The following is a 20166-nucleotide window of genomic DNA, read 5'->3' as shown; positions in this document are numbered from 1 at the left end:
CTTCTGTACCCTCTCCAAAGACTCCACATCCTTCTGGTAGTGTGGTGACCAGAATTGTACGCAATATTCCAAGTGTGGCCTAACTAAGATTCTAACTACCTTCAGGGATCTGTGGACATTCACTCCAAGGTCCCTCACTTCCTCTACACTTCAATATTTTTCCATTAATCGTGCATTCCTTTGCCTTGTTTGACCTCCCCAAATGCATCACCTCACACTCCTCCAAGTTGAATTCCATTTGCCACTTTTCCACCCATCTGACCAGACCACCAACATCTTCCTGCAACCTACAGCTATCCTCTTTGCTAACTACCACAATGCCAATCTTTGTGTCGTCTGCAAACTTTATTTATTTATTTAGAAATACAGCACTGAAACAGGTTCAGTTCTGGGTCCTGCCTGTGCGGAGTTTGCAAGTTCTCCCTGTGACCGCGTGGGTTTCCGCCGGCTGCTCCAGTTTCCTCCCACAGCCAAAGACTTGCAGGTTGATAGGTAAATTGGCCATTGTAAATTTCCCCTAGTGTAGCTAGGTAGTAGGAGAATTGAGGGAAGGTGGGGATGTGGTAGGGAATATGGGATTAATGTAGGATTAGTAGAAATGGGTGGTTGTTGGTCGGCACAGAATCGGTGGGCCAAAGGGCCTGTTTCAGTGCTGTATCTCTAAATAAAAATAAAATGAAAACATTATCATATTAAAGTAAAATTCTTCCAGCTTAAATATCAGGAAACAAGAGCCATCCTCTTTGCTTTCTGTAAACTCATGTACATACGTCTTCAGTCCTCCTCTGTGCAGTGCTCCATATGATTGCAATTCCACCTGTTGACTGGCTTGGCAATAGACATTGGAGCCAGTCCCCACACTGCAACAAGTAGGAGTGAAATCACAAGAGAGCATTGCTGTTGAAGTGACCTGTGATCAAGCGATGTTAGAGAAGACAGGAATCATTGATAATATTGAAGGCAGTGAAGAGGTCAAGGAGGTTCAAGGAGGACGGAGGAGTCAAGACCTAGGCACCTTGCTCAATCCTCAGTTCAGTTTCTAACCCCACTATCCCAAATGGTTATTGAAACTTTTTCAATTATATGCCTCCACCCAATCCTATCTGCTCCATCACTGCATCCTGAATCCGGGCGTTATACCTCTGAGCATTATTCCCTAATTGGGAATTCCAGAACCCTGTGGGTGGATTCCCTAAAATCGGGAACTCCCCTCCTTGACCACTCACTCCCTGCCTCGCCACTGCCTTCCTTCAGCACTTCCTCCCCACCTCACCACTTCCACCAATCTCCCCCCACCACCCCCGGCTGCTCTCTCCGTTTCTCCACCCACTCCCCCTCTCAGCCATTAGCTCCCTACTTCACCGCTGCCTCCCCTCAGCCACTTGCTCCCTGCCGCACTGCATCCCCCCCTTGGCTGCTCGTTCGTAGCCTTGGCACTTGAGCTGCTCGCTCCCCGCTTCCTCCATCCCATGGTGGGCGGAGAGCGAGTGGTCGAGGAAACGGAAGCGGCGAGACGGGGAGTGAGTGGTCGAGAGGAGGCAGCGGTGAAGCGGGAGCTAGCAGCTGAGAGGGGGAGTGGATGGAGAAGCGGAGAGAGCGCAGTTTGGATGGGGGGGTGGGGGTGTGTGGAAGCGGTGAGGTGAGGAGCGAGTGGCTGAGGGGAGTGGCGAGGCGGGGTCTGAGCGGCCAAGGGGGAGGGAGCGGCGAGCTGGGAAGTGAGCAGTGAACAGACTGGCATGGGAGGGAGCAGCGAAGAGAAGCGCAATGTCAGGAGGGAGCAGAATACTGTTGGAGGCGCGTGTGGAGGTGGCGATTGCAGCCATTGAGAGTACTTGGGTTTAATTTGTTTTTTGTGATAATTTGAGCAGTGTCATCTTTATTACTGGCAACTGCCTGAGACGTCACAGACAGTGATGTTTCAGTGGATGAGGCTGCAATTGTGCATGTGCCAGTACTGCGCCACCTAGTGGTTGCATTGTCAGCAAATGCAGCCATTCTGAAAATACAGCACAACTTAAATTTTAAAAGCTTCACTCTACTTGACAATGAAATTGTATCACTGTGCTAATGTTACTTTTATTAATTGGAGTTAAAATCGTTATCTGGGAAATTCAATATAGGAATATCAATAAGAAAATGTGCTATCCTTGCATTTAGAATTCTACCAGTTACTCTGCTTCCTCCATGAACACAAACTAAAGCTGAAATACCAGGAATTTTCACAGGAACAAAGCCATACTTTGAAATTCAAATACTGATATTTCGCTGCCTTATCAGGAACTTCCATAATAAAATTATAATTTACTGATGATTTGATGATATGATGGGAACTGGAGGAGCATATATGAAGGGAAATCACAGAAAGGTGCAGGAATTATAAGGTTGTAATAGTAGGTGATTTTAACTTCCCTAATATTGACTGGGACTGCCTTAGTGCTAAGGGATCAGATGGGGAAGAATTTGTTAAGTGTGTCCAGGATAGTTTTCTGAAGCAGTATGTGGATAGCCCTACTAGAGAAGGGGCTACACTCGACCTCCTCTTAGGAAATGAGGATGGGCAGGTGGTTGATGTGTCAGTGGGGGAGCACTCTGGGACCAGTGACCATAACTCTATTAGTTTCAAGATAGTTATGGAAAAGGATAGGACTGGTCCTCAAGTTGAAACCCTAAATTGGGGGAAGGCTAATTTCGATGGCATCAGACAGGAACTCTCAAAAGTTGAATGGGAGAGGCTGTTTACAGGTAAAGGGATGTCTGGCAAGTGGGAGGCTTTTAAAAGTGAGATAGGAAGAGTTCAGGGCCGGCATGATCCTGTTAGATGGAAGGGCAAGGCTGGCAAGTTTAGGGAACCTTGGGTGATGAGGGATATTGAGGGTCTGGTCAGGACAAAGAAGGAGGCATATGTCAGGTATAGGCAGCTGGGATCAAACGAGTCCCTCGAGGAGTATAAGGGATGTAGGAGTACACTTAAAGAAATTAGGAGGGCGAAAATGGGCCATGAGATTTCCCTGGCAGATAAGATAAAGGAGAATCCTAAAAGATTCTATAAGTATATTAAGAGTAAAAGGGTAGCTAGGGAAAGAGTAGGTCCCCTTAAGGATCAGTGTGGTAATCTATGTGTGGAGCCACGGGAAATGGGCGAGGTCTTAAATGAATATTTCTCGTCCATATTTACCATGGAGAAGGTCACGGAAGCTAGTGAGTTCAAGGGAGGGAACAGCGATATCCTGGAGCATATCAACATTACAAAGGAGGAGGTGTTGGATGTTTTAAAGCACATTAAGGTGGATAAATCCCCAGGGCCTGACCAGGTGTATCCTAGGATGTTATGGGAAGCAGGGGAGGAGATTGCTGGGGTTCTGGCAGAGATTTTTGTATCATCGTTAGCCACGGATGAGGTACCGGAAGACTGGAGGATAGCTAATGTTGTGCCTTTATTTAAGAAGGGCAGCAGGGATAAGCCAGGGAACTACAGGCCGGTGAGCCTTACATCAGTGGTGGGAAAGTTATTGGAAGGGATTCTGAGAGACAGGATTTATATGCATTTGGAAAGGCATGGTCTGATTAGGGATAGTCAGCATGGCTTTGTGCATGGGAAATCATGTCTCACGAATTTGATTGAGTTTTTTGAGGAGGTGACCAAGAGGATTGATGAGGGCAGGGCAGTGGACCTTGTCTACATGGACTTTAGCAAGGCCTTTGACAAGGTCCCGCATGGTACGCTGGTCCGAAAGGTTCGAACTCATGGGATCCAGGGTGAACTAACAAATTGGATACAAAATTGGCTTGGTGATAGGAGGCAGAGGGTGGTAGTGGAGGGTTGTTTTTTAGATTGGAGGCCGATGACCAGTGGTGTGCCGCAGGGATCGGTGCTGGGCCCTCTGTTGTTTGTCATATATATTAATGACTTGGATGTGAATGTAGGGGGCATGATTAGTAAGTTTGCAGATGACACCAAAATTGGTGGTATAGTGGACAGTGAAGAAGGTTGTCTAAGGTTACAACAGGATATAGATCAACTGGGAAAGTGGGCAAGGGATTGGCAAATGGAATTTAACGCAAACAAGTGCAAAGTGATGGGCAGGACATATACAGTGAATGGCAGGGCCCTGGGGAGTGTTGTTGAGCAGAGAGAACTTGGGGTGCAAGTACATAGTTCCCTGAAAGTGGCAACACAGGTAGACAGGGGTGGTGAAGAAGGCATGTTGCATGCTTGCCTTCATCGGCCGAGGCATTGAGTACAAGAGTTTGGACGTCATGTTACAGTTGTACATAACGTTGGTTAGACCGCATTTGGAGTACTGTGTGCAGTTCTGGTCACCACACTACAGGAAAGATGTGATTAAGCTAGAGAGGGTGCAGAAAAGATTCACAAGAATGTTGCTGGGTTTGGAGGGCTTGAGTTATAAAGAGAGATTGGATTGGCTGGGTCTGTTTTCCCTGGAGCGAAGGAGGCTGAGAGGGGACACAATAGAGGTATATAAAATTATGAGAGGCATAGATAGGGTAGATAGCCAGAGTCTGTTTCCCAGAGGGGAAACTAAAACTAGAGGGCATAGAGTTAAGGTGAGAGGGAGGAGGTTTAAAGGGGATCAAAGGGGTAAATTTTTCACACAAAGAATAGTGGGTATCTGGAATGAGCTGCCTGAGGGGTTGATGGAGGCAGGAACTGTAGCGACATTTAAGTGGCATCTGGACAGGTACTTGAATGAGCAAGGCATAGAGGGATATGGAATTAATGCAGGCAGGTGGGATTAGTATAGATAGGCATTATGGTCGGCATGGACGCGGTGGGCCGAAGGGCCTGTTTCTATGCTGTACGACTCTATGGCTCTATGATGATATCAAGTGAACCCAAACCCAACAACAGGCTCACAAATAGACCCCATCACACTGTGTAATGTCCCCTATTTCCCTTTCTCTCCCCTCCCGTCTGCTGAGGAATAGCTCCAGGGGCATCAGCAGTCTAGGGGTATGCTGCCATTTTTCATTTTTAAGCCAAGACACTGAAACATCTCTATTTTGTGAGAGATTTATGGGCTCCATTGTAAGAGATTGGGACTTGCACTGTCTTTGCTGTGAGATCAAAACCCAGACTGATCAGGCTGGGGCTCTTTTTTCTAGAAAAGAGAAGGCTGAGGGGTGACCTGCTGGAGGTCGTGACGATTATGGAAGAGTTTGGTAGGGTTGTCATAGAAAAGCGGTTTCCACTCCTGGGGGAGTTCAGAACTCAGGGCTATAAATATAAGCTAGTCACCAATAAATCCAATAGGGAATGCAAGAGAAAGTTCTTCAGCCAGAGAGTGGTGAGAATGTGGAGCTCACGACTACAGAGAATGATTGAAACAAATCGTGTAGTGGCATTTAAGGGAAAGCTAAATAAACAATGCAGGTGAAAGGAATACAAAAATATGTTGACAGGGTGAGATGAAGAGGGCTGGGAGGAGGCTCTTGTGTAACTTAAACACTGGCATGGACCAGTTGGGCCGAATGGTCTGTTTCTGTGCTGTAAATTCTATGTAATTCTATATGGTGTCATCCCATTCACCTGCTTCCACTCCATCTCTTCTCTCAATGACTCTTTAGGAAATGCTACTTCACAGTCCAGGCAAGACACTTCTAGGATTGTAGTGCAGTTGTGCTCATTGGTCTGGGTCCCCTCGTGCTCTTTACCATTTAACAACTGATCCTGTTGGCAGTTTGAATCACTGAGGCAATGTTGATCACCATTCGACTTCCTGTAACTTGATGCTGAGCAAGACGATGATGTTCCAGGTCTCTGCTTTTGGAAGCAGCAATGATTAATCTTCGAGGTGCTGTATGTTTTCACCAGCTGTTCTTGGATATTTCCATTACTGTCCAGCATCCCAGGAGGTTGTGCCTTGAAGCTGAGCTTCCCTTGACCTTTCTCATTGGAATTTTCTGGATTTCTGTTTTGCGTCCTGAGTGCAGACTTAAACTGCAAAAGAATGAGTCATTCTTAATAGTGTGGCAAAGTGTTGGCAGGTTAACATACAGGTTATCAGAAAAAGTGCAATAAGGTTGCATTCCAAGCCAATTGTCCAACCCTTTATCACGGTGTTTGTGGCTAATTTAATCTCAAAATCACCTTCAGTTAATTTGTCAAAGAATGTGATGAGCACAAATCTGCTCTATAAGAGCATCAAAAGTGAAAAAGAGCAGTTTAGTATTAGGGAACATATAGAGCCCAGTAACAGGGAGGGGATGAGGGCAATGTAGTTGATGCGGTTTTGGACTTCCAAGAGGTTTTTGATAAAGTACCACATAATAGACTTGTTAGCAACATTGAAGACCATGGGATTAAAGGGGCAATGACTGAGTTGATACAAAATTGTCTAAGATACAGAATGCAGAGAGTAGTGGTGAGCAGTTGTTTTCCAGACTGGAGCAAAATAGACAGTGGTGTTCCCCAGGGGGGGGGGGGGGGGGGTTATTAAAACCAATGGGTATCCAGGGCATCACTTCCAACTTTGCAGATGATACGAAACTTGGAAATGCAGTAAACAATGAGGAGATAATAACAGATTTCAGGAGGACATAGACAGGCTGGTGAAATTGAAAAACACAAGGCAGATGAAATTTAACACAGAGAAGTGTGTCATAGAGTCATTACGTCAGAGAAGGAGGCCATTTGGCCCGTCAAGTCTTTGCCAGCACTCTTTAGAGCTATCAAGCCAGTCCCATACCCCAGCTTTATCCCTGTAGCCTGCAGGTTATTTCCCTCAAATGCCCATCCAATTTCCTCACATTCCTCCTGTGTCTCTTGCCCAAAATCTTAAATCTGAGTCCCCTAGTCTTTGTACCATCAGCTAATGGGAACAGCTTTTCTTTATCTACCTTATCTAAACCTGTCATAATCTTGTACACCTCTATCAAATCTCCCCTCAATCTCCTTTGCTCCAAGGAAAACAATCCCAGTCTCTCCAACCTAACCTTGTAACTAAAACCTCTATCCCAAGAACCATTCTGGGAAATCTCCTCTGCATCCTCTCAAGGACCCTCCCATCATTCCTAAAGTGTGGTGACCAGAACTGCAATAGTCTAGTTGCAGCCTAACCAGAGCTTTATAAAGGTTCAGCATAACTTAGCTGTTTTTATACTCAATACCACTACTTTTGAAGCCCAAGATCCCATATGCTTTCCTAACTACTCTCTCGATAAGTCCTGCCGTCATCAAAGATCGATGCACATGCATCTGTCCCTCTGTTCCTGCACACTCTTTAGAACTGTGCCATTAAATACATATTGCCTCTCCCTGTTCAATCTGACAAAATGCATCACCTCACATATCTCTGAATTAAATTCCATCTGCCTCTTGTCTGCCTAGTCTGATAGCTTATGTCCTGCTACAGTTGATTGGTCTTATCTCATTGTTTGCCACACCTCCAAATTTGATATCAGTGGCAAATATTGAAATGTTACTCTGTATTCCAAGATCCAAGCCATTTATATATATATATCAAGAAAGTGGTTCTAGCACTGACCCTTGGGGAACACCACTGTTTATCATCCTCCAGTCGGAAAAACAACCATTTACCACGACTCGCTTTTTCTGTCCTTAAGCAAATTTTTTTTTTTATCCAAGCTGACACTGACCCTCCTATTCCATGAGCCTCAATTTTGTTAACCAGCCTTTTATGTGGTACTTTATCAAACGCTTTCTTAAAATCCAAATAGACAACATCCATTGCATTCTCTTCACCAATCTTCTGTTACCTCATCAAAAAAATTCAATTGGCTGAGTCAAGCACAATCTGCCTTTCAGAAATCTTCTGAATGAACTCAAACCTCTCCAAGTATGTGCTGATTTTTGTCACTGATTACTGTTTCTAAAACCTTACCCACCACTGATGTTAAAACCTACGTGACTGTAATTACCAGGACTGTCCTTACACCCTTTCTTGATTCTCCCCACTCTCCATTCCTCTGGCACTTTTCCAGTGTCGAGGAAGATTATGGTAAGCCCTTCTGCTTTCTCCAGTCCAACTTCCTTCAGCAATCTTGGATGCAAGCCATCTGGACCAGGTGACTTATCCACCCTAAGCATAGCCAGCCTTTCCAATACCTCCTGCTTCTCAATTTTCACCCTATCCATTATCTCTACCACCTCTGCTTCTACTGATAATTTGTCAGCACCCGCTTCCTCAGTAAATGCAGATACAAAGTTCTCACTCAATATTCTAGCCTTGTTTTGTGCTTCTAGGCATATATCACCCTCTTTGTCTTCAAAAGGCCCCACTCCATCTCTTACTACCCGCTTACTATTTACATGCTGGTATTATAGATTCCCTTTTATGTTAATTGCTATTCTATGCTCATTCTATCTTTGCCAGTCTTATTTTCCTCTTCATTTGCCCTCTCAACTTATTGTAGTTGACCTGGTTCTCGTTTGAAGAATTCACCTGACACACCATAAACCCTCTTTTTTTGTTTCATCATATTCTCCATCTCCCTCATTATCCAAGGAGCCCTGTTATTGGTTCCCCTACCATTCACCTATGTTGGAAGGTACCTAGCCTGTACCTGAAACATCTCCTCCTTTAAGATAACACATTGTTCCGTTACAGTTTTTCTTGTCAGTCTTAGCTTCCATTTTACCATGACTAGATACCCTCTACTCCCACTGAAGTTAGCCCTCTTCCAATTTAGAAGTTCTACTTTAGATTGCTCCTTGCTCTTCTCCATTGCTAATCTAAACCTTATGATATGATCACTCTTACCCAAGTATTCCCCCACAGGCACTTGGTCCACTTTGCCCACTTCATTCCCCAGCACCAGAACCAGCAATGCCTCCATTCTGGATGGACTGAGAACACACTGGTCAAGGAAGTTGTCCTGAACACAGTTCAGAAATTCTCCCCCTTCTTACCCTTTACACTATCCCAATTGATATTTGGGTAATTAAAGTCATCCAATAGCACCACTCTATAGTTATTGCACATCTGTGATTTCCCTGCAGATATGCTCTTCAATCTCTCTCACACTATGTGGAAGCCGATAGAATAAACCCAATCACATGATCATCCCCTTTCTGCTTTTCAACTCAAACCAAATGGATTCTGTCCTTGACCCCTCCAGGACCTCCTCCCTTTCCAACACTAACTATCTTTCCTGATCAGTACTACCCCTCCCCCCCCACCTACCTTTTATCCTTCTCAGAACACTCTGTATCCCTGAATATTAAACAACCAGTCCTCACCATTTGTAAGCCATGCTTCTGTTGTTGCCACTACATCATATTCCCACTGTGGGTAGGCGGTGGCGTAGTGGTATTGTCACTGGACTAGTAACCCAGAGACCCAGGGTATTCCTCTGGGGACATGGGTTCGAATCCCATTTGAATTTGAATTTAATTAATAAAAAATCTGGAATTAAAAGCTAGTTCTAATGATGGCCATGAAACCATTGTCGATTGCTGTAAAAACCCATCTGGTTCACTAATGTCCTTTAGGGAAGGAAATCTGCTGTCGTTAACTGGTCTGGCCTACATGTGACTCCAGACCCACAGCAATGTGGTGAACTCTTACATGCCCTCTGAAATGGCCTAGCAAACCACTCAGTTGCACCTAACCGCTACAAAGTCAATAAAAAGGAATGAAACCGGACGGACCACCCGGCATCGGCCTAGGCACCGGAAACAACAATGGCAAACCCAGCCCTGTTGACCCTGAAAAGTCCTCCTTACTAACATCTGGGGCCTTGTGCCAAAGTTGGGAGAGCTGCCCCACAGACTAGTCAAGCAACAGCCTGACATAATCATACTCAAGGAATCATACCTTACAGACAATGTCCCAGACACTGCCATCACCATCCCAAGGTATGTCCTGTCCCACCGGCAGGAGACAGACCCAGCAGAGGTGGTGGCACAGTGGTATAGAGTAGGGAGGGAGTTGCCCTGGAAGTCCTCAACATCGATTCCGAACCCCAGGAAGTCTCATGGCATCAGGTCAAACATGGACAAGGTAACCTCCTACTGATTACCACCTACCGCCCTCCCTCAGCTGATGACTCAGTACTCCTCCATGTTGAACACCACTTGGAGGAAGCACTGAGGGTGGCAAGGGCACAAAATGTACTCTGGGTGTCCATCACCAAGAGTGGCTCGGTAGCACCACTACTGACCGAGCTGGCCGAGTCCTAAACGACATAGCTTCTAGACTGGGTCTGCGGCAGGTGGTGGGGGAACCAACACGAGGGAAAAACATACTTGACCTCGTCCTCACCAATCTGCCTACTGCAGATGCATCTGTCCATGACAGTATTGGTAGGAGTGACCACCGCACAGTCCTTGTGGAGACGAAGTCCCGCCTTCACATTGAGGATACCGTCCATCGTGTTGTGTGGCACTATCACCGTGCTAAATGGGATAGATTTCGAACAGATCTAGCAATGCAAAACTGGGCATCCATGAGGCGCTGTGGGCCATCAGCAGCAGCAGAATTGTACTCAACCACAATCTGTAACCTCCTGGCCCGGCATATCCCCCACTCTACCATTACCATCAAGCCAGGAGACCAACCCTGGTTCAATGAAGAGTGCAGGGGGGCATGCCAGGAGCAGCACCAGGCATACCTCAAAATGAGCTGTCAACCTGGTGAAGCTACAACCCAGGACTACTTGCATGCCAAACAGCGTAAGCAGCATGCGATAGACAGAGCTAAGCGATCCCATAACCAACGGATCAGATCTAAGCTCTGCAGTCCTGCCACATCCAGCCGTGAATGGTGGTGGACAATTAAACAACTAACTGGAGGAGGTGGCTCCACAAATATCCCCATCCTCAATGATGGGGGAGCCCAGCACATCAGTGCGAAAGATAAGGCTGAAGCATTTGCAACAATCTTCAGCCAGAAGTGCCGAGCTGATGATCCATCTCGGCCTCCTCCTGTAGTTCCCAGCATCACAGATGCCAGACTTCAGCCAATTCGATTCACTCCGCGTTATATCAAGAAACGACTGAAGGCACTGGATACTACAAAAGCTATGGGCCCTGACAATATTCCTGCAATAGTACTGAAGACCTGTGCTCCAGAACTTGCCGCGCCCCTAGCCAAGCTGTTCCAGTACAGCTACAACACTGGCATCTACTCTGCAATGTGGAAAATTGCCCAGGTATGTCCTGTACACAACAAGCAGGACAAGTCCAACCCGGCCAACTACCGCCCCATCAGCCTACTCTCTATCATCAGTAAAGTGATGGAAAGTGTCATCAACAGTGCCATCAAGCGGCACTTGCTTAGCAATAACCTGCTCAGTGAACGCTCAGTTTGGGTTCCGCCAAGGCCACTCAGCTCCTGACCTCATTACAGCCTTGATTCAAACATGGACAAAAGAGCTGAACTCAAGAAGTGAGGTGAGAGTGACTGCCCTTGACATCAAGGCAGCATTTGACCGAGTGTGGCAACAAGGGGCCCAAGCAAAACTGAGGTCAATGGGAATCAGGGGGAAAACCCTCCACTGGCTGGAGTCATACTTAGCGCAAAGGAAGATGGTTGTGGTTGTTGAAGGTCAATCATCTGAGCTCTAGGACATCACTGCAGGAGTTCCTCAGGGTAGTGTCCTAGGCCCAACCATCTTCAGCTGCTTCATCAATGACCTTCCTTCAATCATAAGGTCAGAAGTGGGGATGTTTTCTGATGTTTGCAGAATGTTCAGCACCATTCGTGACTCCTCAGATACTGAAGCAGTCTGTGTAGAAATGCAGCAAGACCTGGACAATATCCAGGCTTGGGCTGATAAGTGGCAAGTAACATTCGTACCACACAAGTGCCAGGCAGTGACCATCTCCAACAAGAGAGAATCTAACCATCTCCCCTTAACATTCAACAGCATTACCATCGCTGAATCTCCCACTATCAACATCCTAGGGGCTACCATTGACCAGAAACTGAACTGGAGTAGCCATATAAATACTGCGTGGCTCCAAGAGAAGGTCAGAGGTTAGGAACCCTGAGGCGAGAACTCACCTCCTGACTCCCCAAAGCCTGTCCACCATCTACAAGGCACAAGTCAGGAGTGTGATGGAATACTCTCCACTTGCCTGGATTGGTGCAGCTTCAACAACACTCAAGAAGCTCGACACCATCCAGCACAAAGCAGCCCGCTTGATTGGCACCCCATCTACAAACATTCACTCCCTCCACCACCGACGCACAGTGGCAGCAGTGTGTACCATCTACAAGATGCACTGCAGCAATGCACCAAGGCTCCTTAGACAGCACCTTCCAAACCCACGACCTCTACCAACTAGAAGGACAAGGGCAGCAGATGCATGGAAACACCACCACCTGCAAGTTCCCTTCCAAGTCACACACCATCCTGACTTGGAACTATATCGCCGTTCCTTCACTGTCGCTGATTCAGAATCCTGGAACTCCCTTCCTAACAGCACTGTGGGTCTACCTACCCCACATGGACTACAGCGGTTCAAGAAGGCAGCTCACCATCACCTTCTCAAAGGAAATTAGGGATGGGCAATAAATGCTGGCCTTGCCAGCGATGCCCACATCCCATGAATGAATGAAAAAAAATTGATATTTATGCATTTAGCTCACCAATCTTATTCATCACACTTTGTGCATTTATATGCAGGGGCAGCACAGTGGCGCAGTGGTTAGCACCGCAGCCTCACAGCTCCAGTGACCCGGGTTCAATTCTGGGTACTGCCTGTGTTGAGTTTGCAAGTTCTCCCTGTGTTTGCGTGGGTTTCCTCCGGGTGCTCCGGTTTCCTCCCACAAGCCAAAAGACTTGCACGTTGATAGGTAAATTGGCCATTATAAATTGCCCCTAGTATAGGTAGGTGGTCGGGAAATATAGGGACAGGTGGGGATGTGGTAGGAATATGGGATTAGTGTAGGATTAGTATAAATGGGTGGTTGATGGTCGGCACAGACTCGGTGGGCCGAAGGGCCTGTTTCAGTGCTGTATCTATAAAACATATACATGCATTGTAAACCTGTCTTTGTATTCATAGGAACATAGGAGCAGGCCATTCAGCCCATCGAGCCTGCGCCACCATTCAATACAATCATTGCTGATCTCCATTTCAATGCCTTTTTCCCACACTATCTTCATATCCCCTTAGATTAGATATACAGCACTGAAACAGGCCCTTTGGCCCACCGAGTCTGTGCTGAACATCAACCACCCATTTATACTAATCCTACACTAATCCCATATTCCTACCAAACATCCCCACCTGTTCCTATATTTTCCTACCACCTACCAATACTAGTGACAATTTATAATGGCCAAATTACCTATTAACCTGCAAGTCTTTTGGCTTGTGGGAGGAAACCGGAGCACCCGGAGAAAACCCACGCAGCCACAGGGAGAACTTGCAAACTCCACACAGGCAGTACCCGGAATCGAACCCGGGTCCCTGGAGCTGTGAGGCTGCGGTGCTAACCACTGCGCCACTGTGCCGCCCTTATATCATTGGTATTTAGAAATCTGTCAATCTCTGCTTTAAACATACTCAATGACTGAGCTTCCACAGTCCTCTGGGAAGGAGAATTCCAAAGATTCACAACCCACTGAGTAAAGAAATTTCTCCTCATCTCTGTCCTAAACGGCTTCCCCCTTATTTTGAAATTGTGTCCCCTAGTTCTAGATCCCCCAACCAGGGGAAACATCTTACCTGCATCTACCCTGTCTATCCCTTTCAGTATTTTGTTGGTTTCAATGAGATCACCTCTCATTCTTCGAAACTCTAGATAATACAGGCCCAGTTTCCCCAATCTCTCTTCAAAGGACAGTCCCGCCATCCTGGGAACAAGTCTGGTGAACATTCAATGCACTCCCTCTAGGGCAATAACATCCTTCCTAAGTTAAGGGACCAAAACTGCACACAATACTCCAGGTGCAGTCTAACCAAGGTTCTATACAATTGAAGCAAGACTTTCCTACTCTTATACTCAAATCCTCTTGCATTAAAGGCTAACATACCATTAGGCTTCTTAATTGCTTGCTGCCCCTGCATGTTAGCTTTCAGTGACTTATTGACAAGGACACCCAGGTCCCTTTGCACATTTTTTAATCACTTACCATTTAAGAAATACTCTGCACATCTATTCCTCCTACCAAAGTGGATAACCCCACAGTTTTCCACATTATATTCCATCTGCATGTTCTTGCCCACTCACAATGTCTGTCCAAATCCCCTTGAAGACGCTTTGCATCTTCCTCACCACACACATTCCCACCTAGTTTTGTGTCATCCGTGTACTTGGAAATATTACATTTGGTCCCAACATCCCAATCATTGATATATATTGTGAACAGCTGGGGTCAAGTATTGATCCTTGCAGTACCCCACTAGTCACAGCTGCCAATGCGAGAATGACCCGTTTATTCCTACTCTGTTTTCTACCAGTTACCCAATCCTTAATCCAAGCTCGAAACATAGAAAACAGGAGCAGGAGTAGGCCATTCAGCCCTTCAAGCCTGCTCCACCATTCATTATGATCATGGCTGATCATCCAACTCGGTAACCTGTTCCCGCTTTCGCCCCATACCCTTTGATCCCTTTAGACCCAAGAGCTATATCTAACTCCTTCTTGAAAACATACAATGTTTTGGCCTCAACTGCTTTCTGTGGTAACAAATTCCATAGGTACACCACTCTCTGGGTGAAGAAATTCCTCCTCATCTCAGTCCTGAATGGTTTGCCCCGTATCCTTAAACTATGACCCCTGGTTCTGGACTCCCCCACCATCGAGAACATCCTTCCTGCATCTACCCTGTCAAGTCCTGTTAGAATTTTATAGGTTTCTATGAGATCCCCCCTCACTCTTCTGAACTCCAGCGAATATAATCCTAACCGACTCAATCTCTCCTCATACGTCAGTCCCGCCATCCCAGGATTCAGTCTGGCACACCTGCCCTGCACTCCCTCCATAGCAGGACTCCATCCCTGCTCCTGTACTTGAATCCTCTCGCAATGAAGGCCAACATACCATTTGCCTTTTTTACTGCCTGTTGCACCTGCATGCTTACCTTCAGCGACTGGTGTACGAGAACACCCAGGTCTCGCTGCATATTCCCCTCTCTCAGTTTATATTCATTCAGATAATAATCTGCCTTCCTGTTTTTGCTACCAAATTGGATAACCTCACATTTATCCACATTATACTGCATCTGCTATGCATTTGCCTACTCACTCAACTTGTCCAAATCACCCTGAAGCCTCTCTGCATCCTCCTCACAACTCACCCTCCCACCCAGTTTTGTGTCATCTGCAAATTTGGAGATATTACATTTAGTTCCCTCTTCTAAATCATGAATATATATTGTGAATAGCTGGGGTCCTAGCACCGATCCCTGCGGTACCCCACTAGTCACTGCCTGCCATTCAGAAAAAGATCCATTTATCCCTACTCTTTGTTTCCTGTCTGTCAACCAATTTTCTAACCATTGCAATACACTACCCCCAATCCCATGTGCTTTAATTGTGCACGCTAATCTCTTATGTGGGACTTTGTCGAAAGCCTTCTTGAAGTCCAAATAAACCACATCTACTGGCTCCCCCTCATCAACTCTACTAGTTACATCCTTGAAGAATTCTAGTAGATTTGTCAAGCATGATTTCCCTTTCATAAATCCATGCTGACTCTGCCCGATTCTACCACTGTTCTCCAAGTGCTCTGCTATAAAATCTTTGATAATGGACTCTCGAATTTTCCCCACTACTGACGTCAGGCTGACTGGTCTATAATTCCCTGCTTTCTTTCTACCTCCTTTTTTAAATAGTGGGGTTACATTAGCTACCCTCCAATCTGTAGGAACTGTTCCAGAGTCTATAGAATCTTGGAAGATGACCACCAATGCATCCATTATTTCTGGGGCCACTTTCTTAAGTACTCTGGGATGCAGACCATCAGGCCCTGGGGATTTATCGGCCTTCAATCCCATCAATTTCCCCAACACCATTTCTCTACTAATACTGATTTCCTTCAGTTCCTCTCTCTCACTAAGCCCTGTGTTCCCCAACATTTCTGGTATGATATTTGTGTCCTCCTTTGTGAAGACAGAACCAAAGTATGCATTTAGTTGATCAGCCATTTCTTTATTTCCCATAATAAATTCCCCTGTTTCTGACTGTAAGGGACCTACATTTGTCTTCACCAATCTTTTTCTCTTCACATGCCTATAGAAACCTTTGCAGTTAATTTTTATGTGCCTCACAACCTTGCTCTCGTACTCTATTTTCCCCTTCTTAATCAATCCCTTGGTCCTCCTTTGCTGAATTCTAAACTGCTCCCAATCCTCAGGTCTGTTGTTTTTTCTGGCAAATTTATATGCCTCTTCCTTGGATCTAATGCTATCTCTAATTTCCCTTGTAAGCCATGGTTTGGCTACCTTTCCCGTTTTACTTTTGCGCCAGACAGAGATAAACAGTTGTTGCAGTTCATCCATGTGCTCTTTGAATGTTTGCCATTGCCTTTCCACCGTCATCCCTTTAAGTAACGATTCCCAATCCGTCATGGCCAACTCACGCCTCATACCTTTGTAGTTTCCGTTACTAAGATTCTGGACTCTAGTCTCAGAATCAGCTATGTCACTCTCCATCTTGATGAAGAATTCTATCATATTATGGTCGCTCGTCCCCAAGGGGTCTCGCACCACTAGATTGTCAATTATTCCTCTCTCATTACACAATACCCAGTCTAGGATGGCCTGTTCTCTAGTTGGTTCCTCAACGTATTGGTCCAGAAAACCATCCCGTATACACTCCAAGAATTCCTTCTCTGCGGTATTGTGACTAATTTGATTTGCCCAATCTATATGCAGATTAAAATCACCCATAATTACAGATGTTCCTTTATCGCATGCGTCTCTGATTTCTGTTTAAGGCCATTCCCAATATCACCACTGCAGTTTGAGGGTCTATATACAATCCCCTTTTATGCCCCTTAGTGTTTCTCAGCTCTACCCATACAGATTCCACATTGTCAGAACTAATATCTTTCCTCACTATTGCCTTAATTTCCTCTTTAATCAGCACTGCACCTCCACCGCCTTTTGCTTTTTGTCTGTCCTTCCTAAATAATGAATACCCCTGGATGTTCATTTCCCATCCCTGGTCACCTTGCAGCCATATCTCCGACTATATCATACCTGTTTACATCTATTTGTGTGATTAATTCATCCACTTTATTGCAAATGCTCCACGTGTTAAGGTACAAAGCCTTAAGGCTTGTCTTTTTAACATTACTTGCCCCCTTTCCACTATTTTTCACTGTGGCCCTATTTGATTCTGGCCCTTGACTTCTCTGCCTATCACTTTTCTTATTCCCCTTACTGTCTTTTGTTCTCGTCTTTGATCTCCCCCTCCTCTGACTCCTTGCAAAGGTTCCCATCCTCCTGCCATTTTAGTTTAAACCCTCTCCAGTATATTAGTATATTACTTCCTGTTCCATGTGCTTTAATTTTGATAACCAACCTCCTGCTGGGGACCTTATCAAAAACCTTCTGAAAATCCAAGTATACAATGTCCACCGACTCCCTTTATCAATTCTGTTCGTAACATCCTCAGGTTCGTCCTGCCCAATTAGATCATTATTATCCAAGTGTCCATTTATTAAGTCCTTTAGAATCAATTCTAGCATTTTCCTAATGACTGATATAAGTTTAACAGGTCATTTAGTTCCCCGTTTTCTCTCTCTCTCTCCCCCTTCTTAAATAGTGGGATGACATCTGCTACCTTCCAATCTGCAGGAACTGTTCCAGAATCCATAGGATTTTGGATGATGATCACCAATGCATCCACTATCTCCAAAGATATTTCTTTCAATATTCTGGGATGTAGAATATCAGCTCCTGGGGACCTATCAATCTTCAGCCCCCATTAATTTCTCCAATACAACCTTCTTACTAATACTAATTTCCTTCAATTCCTCATTCCACCTAATCCCTTGGATCTCTAATTATGGGAGATTTCTTGTATTTTCCTCAGTGAAGACAGATACAAAGTAATCATTTAGCTTCTCTGCCATTTCTCTACTCTCCATTATAAATTCTCCTGACACTGCCTGTAATGAACAAGCATTTGACTTAGCCAAATCTTTTTACATATCCATAGAAGGTTTTACAGTCCGCTTTTATGTTTTTTGCTAGTTTACATTCATATTCTATTCTCCCTTTCTTTATCAATTTCTTGGTTCTCCTTTGCTGTATTCTAAAATCCTCCCAATCGTCAGGTTTACTACTATTTCTGGCAACTTTATCGGCCTTTCCTTTTAATCTTATACAATCTTTAACTTCCTTTGTTATCCACGGTTGACTGCATTTTCTTTTGGGGTTTTTATGCCTTGAAGTACAATGTCTATCTCATTCCCAGTACAGTTGCTATAACCTATGTAATAATTCTTTAAAGATTATCCATTGTCTATGCGCTGTCATACCTTTTAATGTATTTTTCCAATCCACCTCAGCCAATTTGCCCCTCATACCTTCATTAATTCCTTTGTTCAAATTTAACACCCTGACTTCAGATTGAACTACCTCACTTTCAAAAGTCATGTACAATTCTATCATATTACGATCACTCATCCCTAAAGGTTCTTTCACAACAAGATTGTTAGTTAGCCCTTTCTCATTACATAATACTAGCCTGTTCTCTAATTGGTTCCTCAACATACTGCTCTAGGAAACCATCCCTAACACACTCCAGCAACTCGTCCTCCACAGCATTAGTGCTCATAAGGTTTACCCAGTCTATATGCAGATTGATGTCACCCATGATTACTGTATTACCCATGCTACATGCTTTTCTAATTTCCTGATTAATACCACTACTGTTTGGTAGCCCATAAACAACTCCGAACAATGTTTGCTGCCCCTTGCTGTTTCTTAGCTCCACCCAAACAGATTCCAGATTTTGTTCTTCTGATCTGAGATCCTTCCTTACTAATGGACCGATCCCATCCCCGATTATCAGTGCAACACCACCTCCTTTTCCTTTTTGCCTGTCCTTCCTAAATGTCCATCATGGCAATTAGATCTACCTTGTTGCAAATGCTACGTACATTCAGGTAGAGTGCCCTTAACCTTGTCCTCTTGACATTCTAAGCCTAGTTGATGCATACCTTTGTTTCTCTTGCCTTCTAATGTCGCTTGCTACTTTTCTACCTCCTGCTACCAGCTCTACTTCCTTCCAGTTTCAGCTATCCCTCAGGTTCCCATCCTCCTGGAGAGCTGGTTTAAACCCTCCCCTACAGCACTAGCAAATCGCCTGGTGAGGATATTAATTCCTCGTCGTCCTTCTTAGTCTGCTCTTATCTAATATGGTAGTACAACCTTCTCTTGTTCTATCCAACACTCTCACTCCTTTTTGTACCTTATTCCTCTTTTCTCCTTCTATATGCTGGTGTCCACTCCCCTGCCAATTTAGTTTAAACCCTCCCCGACCACACTCGTAAACCTCCTCACGAGCACACTGGTCCCAGTCCTGTTGAAATGCAACCTTTCCCTTTAGAATAGGTGCCTCCTGCCCCAGAACTGGTCCCAATGTCCCAAAAATCTGAAGCCCTCCATCCTGCACCATGTGTCAAGGCATGCATTGATCCTCCCTGTCTTCCTATTTCTACTCTTGCTAGTGCATGGCACTGGGAGTGATCCAGAGATTACTCGAGGCCCTACTTTGTAACATCTTCCTTAGAATCTGACAGAATCTCAATCCCTGTTCTCTCTCTGTCATTGGTACCAATGTGTGTCTGTCTCATTCCCTTCTCCCTGCAGAATATCCTGCACCCTCTCCATAATGACCTTTACCCTGGCACCAGGGAGGTAACAGGACTCATGATGACGGTTACAGAAATGCCTCTCTGCCCCCTAACTATGGAATCTACAAAAACAACTGTATTTCTTCCCTTTGCTGTTCCCTCCTGTGCAGTCACCCTTGGTGCCATGGTCTGGACTGCTCTCCTTCAAGGTGTCATCACTCCCAGCAATCTCCAAAGCTGAGTACCAGTTTGAGAGTGGCACACATCCCAAAGATTCCTGCATCTCCCTACTCTTCCAGGTGGCCTCTCATCTACTATCCTGAACCCTCACTGCCTATGGGTTGACCACTTCCTAAAACATACGATCCAGGAGACTCTCATCCTCCCTGATGCTCTACAGCAACTCCTGCTGCCTCTCAAG

General features: G+C 45.3%; 1 protein-coding gene across 4 annotated transcripts in view; it reads right to left on the bottom strand.

Moving 5' to 3' along the window:
- The window catches only part of ppef1 (protein phosphatase, EF-hand calcium binding domain 1), a 194423-nt gene that overhangs the window by 45962 nt on the left and 128295 nt on the right, over positions 1–20166 (bottom strand). For 3 of the 4 annotated variants that reach the window (XM_068039833.1, XM_068039832.1, XM_068039834.1), the window contains exon 12: positions 5549–5959. The exons of the other annotated variant lie outside the window; for it this stretch is intronic. In XM_068039833.1, the coding sequence (XP_067895934.1) occupies positions 5549–5959 (411 nt within the window). The remainder of the gene's footprint in view (positions 1–5548; positions 5960–20166) is intronic. 4 annotated transcript variants of the gene reach the window in all.

This window comes from Heterodontus francisci, chromosome 10, assembly GCF_036365525.1.
Source record: "Heterodontus francisci isolate sHetFra1 chromosome 10, sHetFra1.hap1, whole genome shotgun sequence".
In the NCBI taxonomy this organism is placed as follows: domain Eukaryota; kingdom Metazoa; phylum Chordata; class Chondrichthyes; order Heterodontiformes; family Heterodontidae; genus Heterodontus; species Heterodontus francisci.
The sequence above is the reverse complement of the archived record's forward strand: the minus strand, read 5'-3'. Positions and strand labels throughout refer to the sequence as shown.